Source organism: Onychostoma macrolepis, chromosome 14 (assembly GCF_012432095.1).
Source record: "Onychostoma macrolepis isolate SWU-2019 chromosome 14, ASM1243209v1, whole genome shotgun sequence".
Classification (NCBI taxonomy): domain Eukaryota; kingdom Metazoa; phylum Chordata; class Actinopteri; order Cypriniformes; family Cyprinidae; genus Onychostoma; species Onychostoma macrolepis.
Window position 1 is genome coordinate 9973595 of NC_081168.1, and position 18827 is coordinate 9992421.

Below are 18827 nucleotides of genomic sequence, written 5' to 3' on the forward strand. Positions count from 1 at the left end.
CAGTCGCCTGACCACACAGTTAGCTTCTGTACATACGCACAGCTATTAGAGACAATTAAACAACTTGGGCTAGAGCTGCAAGGATCAAAACAGTTCACACTCAGTGCATAAAACTGACATATTCAGCGGTCGTCTTGTGCTCACACTCCCAATAAACCCATATGCGCTTTCTCGGTTTGCCTGTGGGAACGGTTGGCGCGGGTGAGGAGAGATGGAGCGGGTGTCAAGCTGACAGGCCGTATCTGTGATCAACGCATGAGCTCGTGACAGATCTGATGAAGACAATGCGGTAAAAGACTCTCTCTCTCGCTCTTTATCCTTCCATCCAACTGTTTCCCTCAACAGCTGAAGCGCAGAACAAAAGCAAATCACATACGCGGGCTTAATGCGCACACACACTGCGTTGACACGCTAGCGTGATGGTAACAAAGAGGGAAATGTGTTTTCATGTATTTACAGTGCATTGTTTACATGCCTCAGATGCGGCTGTCAGTTCAAGGCGGCACTGGCGGCTCTGAAACGAGATTTGAGGAGCAGTTTGTGCAATATAAAATATGCATTAAAAGCAGCATCAGGGCCTAATGAAAGCTTCACACACACCTCGGCGCACCGTGCCATGCATGTTTCATGCGCTCCGTGGCCCTCCTTAAGGAGAGCTTTGTTCAGAAAAGTGCTGGGCTGGAACTGGTTGGTAACTCTGAGCTGTAGCTCGCCTGTTGCTGTGTGTGTGTTTTCTAGAGCTAAGCTTCGGGCAGATTCCTAAATAAATTTGCACGGGAGAGAGGGAGGTCTCTGCCGTTCTTTCTGCTTGTGTACGTATTTTTCCTGTTAATTAAGGAATAGGGTGTGTTTACATGCCAGAAACACTTCCTCAAAGTATACGACATGCAACAAAGTGACACAAATCTCCTATATTAGATATTTCCTGCAATCACTAGCTGTTTGGAGACTCTGATGATGTCAGATAGGACGTGAATGGCCGCTCTGTGCCAGGCCACATAAAGGCTTAATGCTGCTCATTTGCAAATATTTACACACACAAGCTTTGAGGGCCTAAAGATCCCAGTGATTAAGTCTACTCACATTGAAAATGTGAAATCTTTAGGAAAGAAGAAGCATTCAAAATTACTATACACCATAATCTTAAAGACGTATTTGTTGCAACTTGGTGATGAAAAGTGAAGATATTTGATACAGTAGTGTTCAATTTTTGCTTTTAATTAAACCAAAGTCCCACAAAAGCAAAACACAGTACTGCTACACCAACAATGAAAAAGAAAAGATTTTCTGATTGAATTTTAATTGATTTGATATCGGTTTTGATATTAAGTTTTCTCTAAATCTGAGCATAACTGAACCAAACCCACATGACACAAGACTGATCATAGTCTAAGACAAGGTGTTTTCAATTTTTCAGTGTCAATGACCCCTAATCTATAGTATTTAATAAATACATTATTACCTATACCTATATTATTATTATTATATCATTAATTTTAAAATAAATGATTTACTTTGGTTTTAGCATTTTATTAAATTACTTAATTTATATTGTATGTAGTACACTATATATTTTTCTGCATACTATTAGAGTGATTTTAGATGTATAAAACTAAGTTATATATACCTAAAAAACAAAAGAACAATTTAGATTCAACTTTATTTGTACAGCACTTTTCATAATAAATATAACTCCACAGCAGATTTACATTTACTCTTTACAGTCCTAAAATAAATTTTGTTACAGTATATTTGTGCATGTATATATATTTTATATTTTTGTTAGGTTAAAACCCCTGGTTTAAGAGACCAAAGTTCAATCTTATCATAAACAATATGCTGCATTTTGCCTTTGCACAACAGACGTGACGTCAGGGGCTACAGAAAAATCCACCCAAAGACGCTTGGTGCTGCACTAGCTCGAATCCAGAGGAGGATGCACGACCATTGTTGTGTTTGCCTCTGAGGAGAAATTGACAAACTGTTTTCAGACTTTTTCCAGGCACTTATATACTGTTCTCGGCATGGAGTTATTCCGAGTCTGTTTGCAGGGGCTTTGTGTGATAAATAGCCGGTCTTATATATGAAATGAATGTGTGGTGGTGTAGAGGACGTCTTTGTGTGGCCTGAACTGCTCTCTCTGCCTCCCGCTTCCTCTCAGAAAGCCTGCGGGGTCGAGGCTCTAGGCTCAGACAGTGATGCATGCTTGTGCGCTTTTAGAGGACCTTGACCCTCATTTCCACAATGTGAAACCTAACAAACAAATGTCCCCGATCACCTATGTCCTCAAGTCACAGCAATGACAGGAAATAAAAAAACATCAAATATGAATAAACTTTCTTCTTTTTTTCTGGGCCTGATGCTTTACTTATAAAACTTGTTTTCAAACAAGTGTTTCATGTAATTGAAAAAGCATTGTGCACTTGTGAGGGAAACAGTTCCTCATTAGAAACATCAGCTGTTTTTCTGTGTCTTCAGTTGCCATGGGTGGCATGTATATGTGTGTTCAGAGAGAAAGAGGGAGTGATTCATGGCAATCGGGTTTAAGTGTGTGTGTGTGTGTGACAGAGAGCAGCCTGTTAATAGGCTGCAGTGTGTGTATGTTTTGAGTAGAGTCACTGATTCACGGCTGTGGGGGACATCTTGTGTGGAATTGGAGGATGGAAACAAAGCTGAGGTTTTTGGATGAAGTGTTAGCTGGGCCAGATGGCTCGCTATGCTCCAGTCTGGCAGCCCAACTGCTTGCCGCACACATAAACACACACATGCTAATGCACAAATACATGCGTGAATGCATACACATGCACAGAGTCTCACAGATGCGGGCTTATGGCAGCTCACACGCACACATCTTTCCTAGAGGGCTATTTCACACTAGCTGGAGTACAACACTTCTTTAGAGGGACCTGTAATTAAGCGGTTTATCTGTTTGTCCTCCTTTATCTCTTTTCACTTCACAAACATCTTTTCTCATGTAGTAATAAGGGTGCTTTGTTGAGCAATAATGTTTTGTATTTCTGTATTATTAACCAATCTGTGAGCCCTGGATGCCTGTGGGGGGTGGGCACTGTGGCAAGGGTGGTCCGCTATGACATAATAGGACAGTAATCTGCACAGTCCAACAAACACTACACACATAGTTCTTTGGATTCTCTATGTCTGCTTTTAATTAAACCAACGAGCAACAAATGATGGTGCTGAATGTTGCCAAGAGCATACAATGCAGGATTGTGCAAAATTCAGGCCTCTTTTCAATTCATGGGAGTGAATTGGAATTGAATTAACCACACCCCCACAGGAAGTTGAATTGGAATCTATTTATCTATCTGTCCATCTATCAAACTGTCTTGACAAACTTTTTAGTTAAAAATGACAGTTACATGAACATTCTTACATGCAATTTGAATCGCAAACACATTCTCATTGTGAATTGTGTGCTGCTCTGTTAAAATAAACATCTAGCAATGGTAGTTAGTGTCAAATGTAGAACAAAAGAAATAAACTCAGTTCCAGTTATCAGTTACCAGTAATAACAATATATTAGATTCGTCATCATTTCAAACCTGTATGACTTTTTCTTCTGTGGAACATAAATAGAGATGTTGGACAGAATGATCACACTGCTCTTTCCCAAGTACATTCAAGAATAGATCATTTAAGCAATAGTGTTATGTGAATCACACAGAAATCTAAGTCTTTATTCAATGAATCACAGATGTGCATGTTCAAACTTTGTGTGTTGCTTGACACCAAACACCAAACACCATTGGTTCTCACATAACCGAATGTGATGCGCCAAGTTTAAGCTCTCAGAGAGGCGGTTAGGGATCGTTTTCCATTGCAGCAGGTAAGTGGGCATTAAATTGGCCACTTTGAGCCTGGCTCGGTCATAGACGGCCCACCATGCACACAGACTCTGTACAAGCATTCCCATGGTGCACGGGGCAGTTTTGATTGATTGATTGATTAGCTGAAACGAAAAGACATCTATGAAATTCAGAGCCCAATGTGTAGAGTGAGAAACATGGTACCAAATGAACAGAACTTTCTGATAACAGAAACTAAAACCGACCTGATCATTCCCATGCTGCATGAGATCTTTCAATGGCAGTCCTCTGCCAGATGGAAGAAGGGTCACGTTAACCACCTATGAGTGTTACATTGTGTGTATGGCATAATGATGTGATGTCATAATGTTTCTGTTTCAGTGAAACGATGCAGACAGACATTCAATTCTTTTCATGATAGGATTTAAACACCCAGAGAGTTAGTCATGGAAATTTGTGCATGCTCAGAGCATTTACACCACAAGGAGAAAATGTTGTTTGTCAATTTTCTCTAACCACATTTTTCCACCTTCTCTTGTTCATCAGGCAATTATCTATGAAGGGCAAGACAAAAACCCAGAGATGTGCAGGGTCCTGCTGACGCACGAGATCATGTGCAGGTGAGAAACACACACACACACACAGTATACCACACTCCCTCCTTCACTATTACACAATCAAGCTCTTGAACCTTCCTTACCAAGCTCTGCCCGCTGACTGTGAGAGCTTTACTTTGGCATCGTTTTGGTCTTGGCAAGACAGCAGACCTCTGGATCCAGCGTTAGTGTGACAGGACTGAGCTTTCTGCACACACACACACACACACACACACACACAGCTGTGTGTAAGTCCTGTTGTAAAATTAGACATAAGGGGGAGGATAGATTAACATTTCTATAAATTTGCTGAAAGGTCAGATCATTATTCTTTAATTTATCATACACGTCTGTCAAAACCGGTATAAACAGTTTACTTCTATTTAAGAGGGATGCAGTACGTTTATATCAAGGCTCAAGTTTAGACTTACGATGCACTATTACACAAGACACTCCCAGATCATTTTTCACCAGTCCAAATGGGATCCTGATAAACTTACGCCAGCCTGTTTCCTATCAGAGTTAGAAGTGTTCTTTTCCCAGACTCTGCCTCAGCCTTAGAAATCAAAGCTTGGCTTTGTCCAAAAAAGATGCCAGGCAGTATTTCTATTTTTGGAGGCTGATGTTTCAGTGATTGGTGGTGCTTATTTTATTTCTTGATGACATAAATACACACACACAAAAGGCAAGCAGAGAAATACACTTCTGTACAGTTCATTTTGTGTGCCAGAATTGTAATTCCTGCATTTGTACTGAATTTGAACTGAGCAAAAGGATGCAGAATTGCAATTTGAATAACTAATTGCAAATGAAATTTTTAACTAAACTAATTTGAACTAAAAAGCAAAGTTTGTCAATACAAACTTTGAACTTGTTTGAAATTTTGAGAAAAGTGTAGTCTTAGATATAGATCGATGAATGGATGGATGATATATTAGATGTTAAAGCAATAGTTTGTCCAAACATGAAAACAACATGAAAAACTCGTGTTGTTTCAAAACTGTGTGACTTACTTTCTTCTGCTGAAAACAAATAGAGATGTTAGACAGAATTGATTATGCTGCTTTTTCCCCATATAGAGCCAAAAAGCACCATAAAAGCAGATAATTTGACTTAAACAAAAAAATAGCCATTATTCATTCATTTGCAGATATGCATATTTAACTTCCTATTAAATTCACATTATTGAATTGAAAGGGAGCCAATTCTGAATTTTGCACATCCCTGTTTGTAGCGACAGCATAAGTAATGGAGTTTTAAGAGATGAAAAATGAACAAAGATGGACCTTAAGTTCAGAGCAACCCTTGTCTCTCTCCCTTCCTGAATCTCTATCCAGGTCATCCACTTCCTGCTCTGCAAGAAAAAGAAAGAACGAGAGAAAGCCATGCACCTTTAATTAAAATCAAAAGATAAATTCCTTGCACTTAAAACTGGGTTGTGGAGATGAGTCCTCATCTATTTTTGGTTGAAGTGGAGAGCATTTGAACAGTTTTCTACTAAAAATATACCACTCATGCTTGGTTAATTAGGACAAGGAAAAACTCATTACTCAATAAGAATCCTCTTGTTATTCCACAGCTAATGAATGCAGCTTGCTTTGAGTTCTGACAATGAAATATGTGCAGGCGAGCCAAGGCTCTCTCCTCTTTCTCTTTCAATCTTTCGCTCCCCCTCACTGCCTTTCTAACACACACACACGTGCGCGCGCGCAGCCTTCTGTTATCGCTCTTTCAAAATAGTTGCTGATTTAAAGACGTGTATTGACACAAACACTTAGTACCATACGTGTCTACAAAGGCTCACCACGTCGGCTTTGATCTGCCACTGTAGGATTACACAGATCACATCTCGCTACTGGTACCCTTAAGGTCCCACAAATGCAAATGTCTGTACTCTGTTTCATACCAAAGAGCTTTCCAAAAGCAGGCGAAAATGAAAAGCATCTATTTCAAATAAGTAAACAACCCATTCTCGTCTCTATCTTCCTCCTTTTCCCCTTCTTCATCTGTATATGGTGTTTCGTTGCAGAGCCTGTGCTGAGAGAAAGGCACAATTACCAGTCTGCAATTAGACTGCTCTCCATTAATCAGGGCTGTTAATTGCTGTACGCCTTGCCATTAGCCATATGGTGCCGCATGGGCCTGCAAGCATGAGACAGAGACGCATTTTCCCAAACAACTCGCTCAGAGGCAAGGCTAGAAACAATCGCTCAAACGCAACTCTGGGCTCTTTATGATGGAGTTCCACATCCTCATATGCACGGATTGATGAGGTTTTGTTTGGTTTGTGTGGTGCAGATGAAACATCACAAACTTGGCCAGATTATTAAAGGCTGGGTGGTCACAGTTGGAGAAATGCGGTTTTGTTTGGTTTTGGGGGCTATTTTAGAGCTGCTGTCTGTAAAGAAGCTGGGCTAAGGGCAGTTCAGCTTTAATGGCATCAGCGCGGGCCACATCCTGGTAATTACGTGCAGCAATTTGGATTTAATTTCTTCAAATGCTACAGCAGGAAGAAACGCTTGAGATTAAAGATTATGGTCTCCCTGCAGGTCCGCTGGGATGGAGCAGAATGAGCCGGAATGAGCAAAAAATCCCCCTGAATGAAGCCAGAGCATGCATGGAGTCATTAGCATAGCGTTGATGGGGGGGCTCGGAGGTTCACGGGTGGTGGTGGGCGGCCGTCTTGTGGTTTCCCATGGGCTCCGGCTGACTATTGGGTTATCGGAGTGTCAAATCCATCTGTGCCCACCCCTTGCATCCCAGAAAGCTTTGCTCCTGTATGACCCACTTCTGAGAGAACATTGCTAAAGATTTGACTGCTCTCAGAGGAGTGAGAGGAAATGAGAGCAGAGGAAGGTAAAAATACGACAGCAAGAGTAAACTGAGACAGAAGCCTGACCACACTGTGTCCAAACTAACAAGGGCGCTTAGACGTGAATGAGGGGTCAAGCTCAATCCATGTTATCAAGCTCATCGGGTCTAAAGGAACCCACTCACACACAGATCAGTTCTGCTCCTATCACATGACGCCTCAAGCCCTATACTCGCTCTCAATTGAGCCCCTCTGCCATCTGTGCTGGGAAACCTGAACCCGCCGCCCCACCTGCTGTTTACCGCCAGCCTCCATCCACCGAAGACATCATGTATACACCTCCTTTTCCATTCCTCCTGTCTTCTTTCACTTGCTCATGCTCTAGTATCCATCTTGCTCTCCTCTGCTGTCCCATGCAGAGTAACCTATGAGATTAAATATAGAGCAAGAAGGTATTGCAATAAAATTGGTGCAGATTTATTCTGGCAAAAAACAACCATTCAGATTTGAGAGGGCTGTTTGACTAATATACTAAACCATCATCACACTTTGATTGATTTGATATTTAGGGGATGATAATAGGTTGCGCATCAAGACAATATAATTTTATTAACTATAACATTTTTTGGAGCCTAGCCTAGGTGTGCCGACTTTTTTATGTTTTCATTAACTATAAAAAGAAATATCAATTATAAAAAGTATATATAAGTATATATAAAGTTCATAAATCTATCAATTATATTTAATAATAATAATAATAATAATAATATATACACACATACATACATATATACACATGTGACCCTGGACCACAAAACCAGTCTTAAGTCGCTGGGGTATATTTGTAGCAATAGCCAAAAATACATAGTATGGGTAAAAATGATAAATGTTTCTTTTATGCCAAAAATCATTAGGATATTAAGTAAAGATCATGTTCCATGAAGATATTTTGTAAATTTCTTAGCGTAAATATATCAAAACATCATTTTTGATTAGTAATATGCATTGCCAAGAACTTAATTTGGACAACTTTAAAGGCGATTTCCTCAGTATTCAGATTTTTTTGCACCCTCAGATTCCAGATTTTCAAATAGTTGTATCTCGGCCAAATGTTGTCCGATCCTAACAAACCATACATCAATGGAAAGCTGATTTTTTTTCTTTTTTTATAGTTTTCATTTATAATTAAAAATAATTTATTTATAGAAATATTACATCATAAATACACTATATGGACAAAAGTATTGGCACACCCCCTTCTTTAGAACAGAAAAAGACACTTTCAAAACTGTGGCAAGACAGAAAACAATTAATGTATTTAAAAATTGTATTTCCTTCTCTGTTGCAACAGTTTAGGAAGTGTCTAAAATGACTGTACCCATATGTACAAGTCCTTGGTGTTTGGTGATGAGTTTTTGGCTCAAGGTCTGCATTTAAAGTCACACCAGAGGAGTTCAGCTTCTGTCCTTCCAGGATGTATGCTAAAATAGTCCCCTTTAAGTGCCCTCTTTATTTTCACCTCTCCTCCTGCATTCTTCCCTTTTCTGCTCTCCGGCGTCGTCTTCTCTCTCCATCACTCGATAACTGCCCTGTTATCAGCCACATTTCTAACCCTTCAGTGACCATCCCTGAGTCGGGCAGTCTGTTAGCAGTAATTACTAATACGCAGGCCGAAAGGCAGCATATTGTGTGCTGTGTGTACAGCAGGAGTGAACGTCTGCCTTGGAGGAGCGAAAGAAAGACTGCTTTATAATTGTTACCTCTCCCTTCTCCACTGTGTTTGAGGTCAGTGCTGACATATGTGCAGTAACACCCAGGTTAACTGCTCTCTTCCTCTCTTTCTCTCCCTCCATCTCTTTTAGCCGCTGCTGTGACAAGAAAAGTTGTGGCAATCGTAACGAGACGCCCTCTGACCCGGTCATCATCGACAGGTAAGAGCTGGATATCAGATATTTGTATGTGCTTTTCAACATATGTGATCATTACACGCCTTGCTAGACAGGAAGTCCAGTGGAAGTGTTGAAAGTATCGTTATTGAAATGAAGTGAGTTATGAAGGATACACTCTTAAAAATAAAGGTGCTTAAAAGGTTCCTCACAGCGATGCCATAGAAGAACCATTTTTGGTTCCACAAAGAGCCATTAATTCAAAGGTTCTTTAAAGAACCATCTGTTTCTTAACTTTTTATAATCTTAAGGACCTTCTTTCGCCACAAAGAACCTTTTGTGAAACAAAAAGGTTCTTCAGATGTTAAAGGTTCTTCATGGAACCATTTAGACAAAAAGGTTCTTTTATGGCATCGTGAAGCACCTTTATTTTTAAGAGTGTAGCAGAGTTTGTCAGGGTAGATTCCATATTTAATTTGACACAGGAACATTTTTGCTCTAAGTTTCCCTCCCACACTCCATTTTCCTAAAACAATTAAGGCCCAAAATGAAGAAGAAAATAAATCTTTATACACTACCAGTGTATACCAATATACGCTACTGTTCAAAAGTTTGGGGTCAGTGAGACTTTTTTTTTCTTGAAAGAAATTTATTAATACTTTTGTTTAGCAAGAATGCATTCAGTTGATCAAAGATGTCAGTAAAGACATTAATAATCTTACAAGAGATTTATATTTGAAGTAAATGCTGTTCTGAAAATTGGAATAATGGCTTCTGAAATACACACAGAAATACATTTCATTTTAAAATATAATAAAATAGAAAACAGTTATTTTAAATTGTAATAATATTTTACTCTAATACTGTGTATTTTTAATAAAAAAAAAAATACAAAAAAATTACCGACCTCAAACTTTGGATTGGTAGTGTACAAACAAATAACAGACTGTACTTTCTTTCCTATGCAACCTGTTTTAATTCATATCAAATTAAATAAGAGCCTATGTTTAATGTTAGCATCACTACAGATATAATGCACTTAATAAATTCAATTCACTTTCAAACAAATCAAAATTACAAGTGTTGCTCTATGATGGCTTTGTGAACACTCTGTGGCTGCTCTATATCACTATATACACTCTATTGCTCAGTATAAAACACTGAAAATCAAAGGCAGCATTTCAAAGAATTCACCATCAGTGAGAAAAAACAACTTGACAACAAGCATAAAAAAGGCTTCCTGGGACCAGAAGCCATTTGTTTGCAAAACAGTAATTGTTTAGTGATCTGGCTAGGCTGTTTTGAGGCCCTTTTGGGGTTGTTGAGTATGTAGTGTGCTCTGAAGTGTGCATGTTTGAATAATCAGCAGTGGAGATGTGCAAGACTTCTGGAGGCAGCAGCGTGTGCAGCGAAGCGCATCTCCTACCGTTTTTGTTTAAAAGATCATACCACCATGTCACATTATTATTGAGGGCGAGACGGTTTCATTTCTGACTCGATCATGCCGCGGTGCAAGCAAACTAAGCATGGATTTCTGCAGATTATAGTGCGGTTAAGTGTCAAAGGTGTGTTCTCATCTGTGTGTTAATAAGTCAGTGGCCTGTGCTATCAGATGAACACAGCTGTATGTTCGCCAGCAGTAGTGTAGTGTGTGTGTGTGTTTGTAACAGAGTAAGAGAGGCTTCTACCTGGCTGCTGTGTCTGTGCGGCTGGCCCATTTCTGCTTCACTGGGCTAGAACGCTTCACAGCTTTCAAAGACAGCTGCAGCCCCTCGATGCCACGTGGCATCACCTCCACCCAACGCACACGCTCACACAAACACACTGCCCATCACTTACTCTTCTTGATTGTTTCCCTACATAAAGTTTGTCTGCCTCAGATCCTCCTGTTGTAGCTGTTTGTGGTCTGAACGGTTGCGTTTCGGGTCTGGGTGAAGTCATTCAGCTGCGCTTGAGGTCACCGCAGAGCCTTTTAGGCTCAGGTGCGAGGGCATCGCTAATTGCCTGCGAATAAAAAAGGAATTAGTAACAGTTTCCTATTAGTCACGTGTCTCTCAAAGCTTGAAAAATAGGTCATTTGAAACGAGAGGGGGGATATGGAAGAGTTTACTGGAACTCTCAATATTTTCTTGGCCGCATTCACATTCTGGGGTTCCCAACAAACAAGGCGCAAGATGGAACAGAATCAATTACGGCAAGCCCAGACGAGCGCGCGCTCCCAAATTCATCAAAAATATGATTTTGAGCATCTTCCTTCCCTTGAAGTTATTTAGCTGAATAAATAAGAGCTCATTAGTGTGGTCTTGTTTCAAAGAGCTGATTAGGTTTTACAGCAGTAATTAGCAAGGCTAGCGCTAATTCCTCTGGAAGAGTAATGAAAGTGATTTCCTAATTAGGTTCCTCTCATAAGACGGCACAACAGGCCACTTCAGCGAAACCAGAAGAATGTCAGGGAAATAAAGCCAACTAACAATGCCTTATTAGACTGTTAAAAGAACAAATTTTACTCGCAGCAGTGCGAGACGTACGCTCACGGGACGGGGTTAGAGTTTTTGGACTCATTGGGAAGCTTTTGAAAATCTGATTGGGGTAAATTGAATTACTCATGTGAAATTAAAACTGCCTTGCTTTCTTCTCAGAGGGTGTGTTTAGTTTACATTGGATGGCTGTATCTAATCTCATTTCATGTGTAAATGTATGTGTGTCGTGATTGACTCCTCGTCTTCTCCTTTTCTTCTCCTCTTTTACCTTCTGAGCTCTGTTAATGCCCCAGTAAGATTATTTTAAATACTTTAATCTGCTCTCATTGACACAGACACAAAAGGCCAGTGACATCTAATAGCAGGCCTTTTCACTGCCTCCTGTTTCATCTCTTTCACATCCCTTAGAAGCTCTCTCTCTCGCTTATTCTCTCTCTCGATTTCTTTCTCTCTTATCATTGTGTGTGTTAGGAGTAATTGAAGCTCAATAAGCCATACAGTAATGGGGAAAGGTGTCGTTCTATCTCCCTGGGAACATTGCAGTTGATGCCTTCCTCACCATGGATACTCTTAAACACTGATAGTGATTTCGGAGTGCAGAGAGTTCAGAGTTCCCGCACTAACCGTGGGAGTTCTGTGGCTTTGCGCTCGGTCGTGAGCCCTGACCCTGCTGGAAGGCTTTATTTGTGATGTAATCTTCAACATCTGGATATCCACTTCATGAAGAAATAACACAGCGAAGGATGGAAAACGCCATGGAAAGGGTTGATATGCCCTTTCTCTGAATGTTTAATGGAGGTCTTTGGCTCGCAACTATATTGCTGGCTAGATTTGACCTTCTAGAAGAAGACCTTCGGCTCTCATGAAAGCAGAACAGGAAGTAATGTTTCACGGGGGGCTTTCACAGAACCATTTTTACTCCTGCTCTGCTTGGAGCCTCTCACACAGGATGTGCCATTTTATTCAAAAACAGCACAAGAATGCAATTGAACATTTCTTAAAGTTAAACTACTTTTAAAGCGATATAGCGCCTTGCAGATAGTGCTCATGGATTTATATGCTGAAAAAGCATCCATTTAATGCTTGTTTACACAATTAAAAATAACCCAGATAGACACAATAATGTGTGAACAGCCCCTTATGGAATTATGGCAATTATGGAATGCTGCCAATTTATTTCTTATTTTCAGTTTGTTTAAAAACAAAATGATTATGTACACTACTATTCAAAAGTTTGGGGTTGTTAAGATTTTGTAATGTCTTTGAAAAAAGTCTCTTATATGCTCACCAAAGCTGCTTTTATTTGATCAAATACAGTAAAAACATGAAAATATAAAATATTATTAGAATGAAAAAATAACTGGTTTCTATTTTAATATATTTGAAAATTTAATTTATTCCTGACGGCAAAGCTGAATTTTCAGCAGCTATTAGTACAGACATAAGTTTATTTATTTATTTTTTATTATTGTATTTTTTTTATTATTTTGGATTAAGGATTTTTTGGATGAATAGAAAGTTAAAAAAGAACAACAATGTTTATTTGAAATAGAACTCTTTTGTGATGTTATAAATGCCTTTTAGTGTCACTTTTGATCAATTTAATGCACTCTTTAATTGCTGAATATAAGTATTAAATTCTTTCATAAAAAAATATTGGGGGAAAATCATCTCTATCTATCTATCTAGTTTGCTGGATGGTTGGGAAAGAGACAGTGACAGTGAGCAGCGTTATATTCTTGCAGTATGTTTGCATTAGTGGATTAGCGGGCTCTATTTCACAGAGCTGCTCTCTGAATTGGTGGCCAGAGAGTGATCCTCACAGGCTGGGGCTCCCATTGTTAACGTAATCCTGTCCGGTCTGTAGGCCTATTGTGTGGCAATTAAGACTGAGAGACTGTGGAGAGCTCAGCGTGAGCATCTGTGTGTGTGAGCCATGACAGTAATACAGTGAAAGAAAGTTTCTGCCTTCTCTTTGAAAATTAACTGGGGAGTCTTTCACTCTGAAAGAGATACACAGGAAGTGCGAAGGAAGGAAAATGTGTGCGTTGGCCTTTCAAAAGTGTGCGTGACTCTCCAGGCTGGGCTGTCACAGCTGCTGAAAGGTGATGTGCTCCTATGCAATGACAATGTCTCTTCCTGGAGAGAGTGTGTGTGTGTGCTTGTGTTTGTGAGTCTATGTGTGTAGGTGTATATGTGTGGCCTACTTAAGCCCAAACGGTGCAGGAATAATAAAAGGCCAAGCTCTGCTGTTCTGAGTTAATACAGGGTTAAAGATATGCAGCTCACTGTCAACAATCCCATCATCCGCCTGGATGATTCCCAAAGAAGAGCATGCACTCCTCTCCACTCGCCCGTGCCTGTGTGTGTGGCCCTGTGTGTGCTGTCCTCCCCTGACAACTTTACCATTCTGTCTTTACTCTCTCTGTACTGAGCACCCGCTTTGCTTCTCTGTTGCTTGCTCTCTCTCTCTCTCTCTCTCTCACACACACATTCACACACACACACACACACACAGGTATCTAAATGGGAATGGGACACATTGAGCTAATTAATTATATTTATATTATTTGAAACAAAGTAATTATAACTCCAATCCATTTACTACTGTAAAACTGTAGTAAGTTGGTATTAGTTGCCACTCTCAACAAAATAAGTTTTTTACACTGTTTGAAATATATGTTATGTTTGGAATAGATTCCATACACAAGGATTTAAGCTACAGTTACACTTTGAACAGAACACAGCTCTCCTTCCTCATATATTTAAGCAGATTTGATCAGAAACATCTCTACAATGATTTAAAAAGCTTAAATGAAAAACACAAAGATGTGAATAAAATGTTTATTTCTGTGGCTGAAATTTCAGCAGCCATTACTCTAGTCTAGAGTCACATGATCCTTCAGAAATCATTCTAAAAGTGTTCAAGAAACATTTGTTCTTATTATTAATCAATGTTGTTTTCAGATAGAAATTTAAAAAAAAAAAAAGAACCGCATTTATTTGAAAGAAAAATATTTTGTAAAAATATATTTGTAAGTTTTTACTGTCACTTTTGATCAATTTAATGCATCCTTGCTGAATAAAAGTATTTATTTCATTTAAGAAAAAAAACAAAAACCTTCTGACCTCAAACTTTTTAAAAGTAATGTATATTTCGCGTAATTGTCCCTGGTAGTGACAGATCTGTGCTCTTTAACACATCGGATGAAATTTCAGCTTTATTTGCAAATTCTGGTTTTCGCATAAATTACATTCACGGTGATGGATAATTTAGTCCCAAAATTCACAGGTCAGAAACATGCAAACATTCTGTCTGTTCCCTCTGCTTTACTCTGTGCTCTTCTGTCTCTCTGCTTGTCCAGCCTGTTGTTCACACAGAGGGCATAAGGTTGTGATCTCTGGAAAGGCTGATCGGCCCTTCAGGCTAATGCTGGAAACCCTGGCAGTCAGAGTCTCCTCCTCTGCTCTCACAGATAAGAGCCACGGATCAGCCAGATCACTGATCCACTTCACACGCTTTAGACAGAGATCTGACCCACAGGATGACTGATTAGCCACTCAATGCTACTGACAACACTTACTGATGAGACCGAGTGTGTAAGAGTAAAACAAAGAGAAAAATGTGCTTTCACTCCAAGAAAAATAACCAAACTGTCTCATTTTAAAACACTACTGGTGATGCAGATTAGACTGGTGTTGTTTTAAGAAGCTTGTGTGCAGGTGAGACCGTGTGTTTGTGTGTGTTCATATGGAGGGTATTGTTGATGTATGCCATTTCCTCATGAGTGTGTGTGTGTTGATTGAGGAATGTCAGAGAGGAAGTACTCCTCCCGGGGAAGGTGATGTCACCGCAGCTTCAGGGCGGCTTCCTGTCTAGTTCTGCAGCAACAGATGCACTCTACTCTCCCAATCACTTTTTTAAATGCAAGTCCACATATACAACTTATTAATGTTAAACCTGATATTTTTCCCAGTCTACTCTTAAGCAGCCTCAGATTTCCCTGTAAAGGGCATGCTGGGAAAACATCCCCTCTCTGCCTCTCTCCACTGGACGCGCTCATGCAGGGACATCGGGGTAATCCTATTAGTTCTGTCAACACACACACGCACACACACACACACACACACACACACACACACGCACAAACACAAACACACACACATACACATACACATACACACGAACAAGTGATCAGCCACATCCATAAATGAAAAAAAAAAAAGTATGTGGACAACTTCTCTGAATGTTTATTTGTCTTGTAATGCCTTACTGAAGACAAATACCTTTATTTATAATTTTTTTGTCTTTTTGATAACTTTAAATATTTTACTAGAAGAATAAAAATTAAATTAAACAAAAATTGCATAAAATATTTAGTTGTTTTTATAGAATTTATATTGAATTACAGTAAAAAATTTTTATTACCATTGGAAAATAATGTTTGTTTTCTTGCATTAAGCAAAAGTCTAACAAAAAAGAGTGAGATTCATACCCACAATTTTTGCTCTAAAGTAAATCGGAGTCAGATTAAAGTCAGATTAAGAAGATGATTTTTTTTGCATTCAACAGATCCAATATTGGTTTCTCCCATCCATATGGCGAGGCCAATCAAGATTTCATAGATCTATATTTAGCACTGTGTAGTGCTCAGTGGGTGTGTGTATTTGCGTGTGCACTGCTCAGAGGGAACCCCCGTGTCTGAAGACCATTGTTGTGGTTTGTTGTGTTTGGGATGCACTTCCTGTGGTGAGAGGTCAGCAGCGCACAGCCTCGGTTGGCTGCTGAATAATTCATGCCATTGACTTTGTGTCAGCTTTCACAGGCGTACCCAGGGATGTTTTATTCATTTATCTCATTTAGGGGCCCTGACTGCACCTGTTCCACCATTAAGCACCCCGCTCATTTGCATTAGATGCTAATTTAGTTTACAGACAGTCCTGGGTTCCCCTATTTTCATTATATTTTCTTAGAAACAAATATTATACTTTACACAGTACATAGTTTTTTTTACATGTACTATGGATATATGTGGTGTGAGTCTTAAAAATAAGAATGAAGGAGAGAAAGGAAGATTTTTTGTAACCGTTAAGCACTCATTGTTCACTAATTATAGTTTATTGTAAAAAAAAGTGCCCCCATTACTGAAACTCATAACATTGGAAGTGTGTGAACACGAGTATGTGTGTGTGTTTAGAAGGTGTCAGAGGGAACAGACTTGCCCTGGAGCAAGTTAAGCACAGATGTGCCTCTTTATACCCCTTCTCTTAGCTCCCGCCCTATTCCCTCACTCCACATGAAGATCACCTTTCTTTTAAACACACACACACTGTCGTTTCCCCTGTCATCCATCTGTCTCTCTCTTTTTCTCTTTGTTCTATTTTTATCGCCACAATCGTGTCATCTTCGGTCTATACTTTGCTATACATTCTCATTCAATTCAGGTAAAGACTATGGGATGTATTAAGTTAAATCAATGTGAAGTGGCATTTGCAACCCATTTTACCTCCACAATGTGATGCAAATGAACACTAGGGCTTCATTTGAGAAATCTGAAATTAGTTTGATGGTGAAAAGTGACTGTTATTATCAGAATATACAAAGAAAAACAAGAATGCGAGCTTGACAAAATAGTGCTTAGTTAGCTATTGGTTATTTGCGATGAAACTTAAGTATTAAAATATATTTTTCTTCTGTATTGTGTCATACATCCAGGATATCGAAAATTAAAAAAAAAAAGTAGGACATGGATCATAGTAAGACTAGATATATACAGTAAGAACTTAAATTGAGTAAATTTTTAAGACCTAAGAACTTGTTTAAGCACAACTCCCGTGTTGCTACCATGAGGGCGAGATGTTTAGAGCTCTCAGAGCAAATGTATTCAATGGAGGACTTTGTTTGTCTGTCCAGATCAGATTTAGTTTGTGTGTACGTGTGTGTTTCATTAGTATCACACAGAATACCGAGTCTTTTCATTGGCTGACACTGCTCAAATATGTTTTTACCACTGAACGTGCTTTTTGCTGCTGGACCCCAGTGTGTTGGTTGTGTGTGTGTATGTGTGTGTGCCTTACACTGCGCCCACCTGGAAATTAATCTTGTTTGTACTGTCTGAGACTGACTACATTATTCCTTATGTCTACTCCTCTAATTGCTAGACCCTACACTAGCTCTGCCCAATAAAAATATCTATCTGAACTCTATGCCATGCCCTGTCAATTCAATCTACATTGGGAGCCATTAAAGGAACAGTTTACCCAAGAAAAAAGTTCTGCCATCATTAAAGTTCCTTACACACTGAGTCCGAAATTTTCACAGGCATTTTTTTTCGTATTTGTCATCCTTTTCTATCAAAATGCTTGCTACGGATGCGAAGAAGCAGAACATCTAACCTGATCCGAATTTTTTTATGAAGAATGAAAGTTTCTGAGGCAGCTTGTAAACGTGATTGACACAACGTGAGGTCGTATTTATTTTTTAGCGTGCCAAAATTTCAGATGAAAATTTTGGACAAAGACCTTTACTCACCCGCATGCAACTTTTTTGCTTCTGTGGAACTTAACAGAGGATGTTTGGGATCCTGGCAGTCTGGGAACTGACGTTTTTTGAGCATCATGGAAGTATTATGGTCCATATGACTCATGCACTATATTCCAAGTCTGCCGAAGCAATATGATAGCTCAGGCATCCTCAAATCTGGCCCACTCCTGCAGAGTTTAGCTCTAACCCCAATCAAACACACCTGATCATGCTAATCAGAGTCTTCAAGATCATTAGAAAATCACAGGTAGGTGAGTTTGATCAGGGTTGGAGCTAAACTCTGCAGCAGATTGGCCCTCCAGGGAAAGATTTGAGGAAACCTGTGATAGCTTGCGTGAGTAAATTAATCACATTATAGCTTTTTCAAATGCTCAAATAAAACGATAAATTAAAAATGAATAACAAAATAATAAATTATATATATATATATATATATATGAGTCATTCCATGAAACCGGTACGATTTGAGTCCCTCTGACCTTTTTTGGTGTATTTTATCTATTGGGTCACCAAAATCTATTTTTAGAATATTTTTGTATTAATTGAAATGTCTCCTTTAATAAGGTTTAAAAACATGACATACATTTTATCTGTATATTAGAAATAATCTTGTTTTTTTCAGTTGACACCACCTATTTTGTCATGTCCTTCATGGCCTTCTATGAAAGTGTACTTGGGAAAT

At 39.2% G+C, this 18827-nt stretch overlaps 1 protein-coding gene across 5 annotated transcripts in view; it reads left to right on the plus strand.

Moving 5' to 3' along the window:
* ebf1a (EBF transcription factor 1a) overlaps positions 1-18827 on the plus strand; it is a 139629-nt gene that overhangs the window by 9108 nt on the left and 111694 nt on the right. For all 5 annotated transcript variants that reach the window (XM_058797916.1, XM_058797917.1, XM_058797920.1 and 2 more), the window contains 2 exons: positions 4374-4447; positions 9098-9166. In XM_058797916.1, the coding sequence (XP_058653899.1) occupies positions 4374-4447; positions 9098-9166 (143 nt within the window). The remainder of the gene's footprint in view (positions 1-4373; positions 4448-9097; positions 9167-18827) is intronic.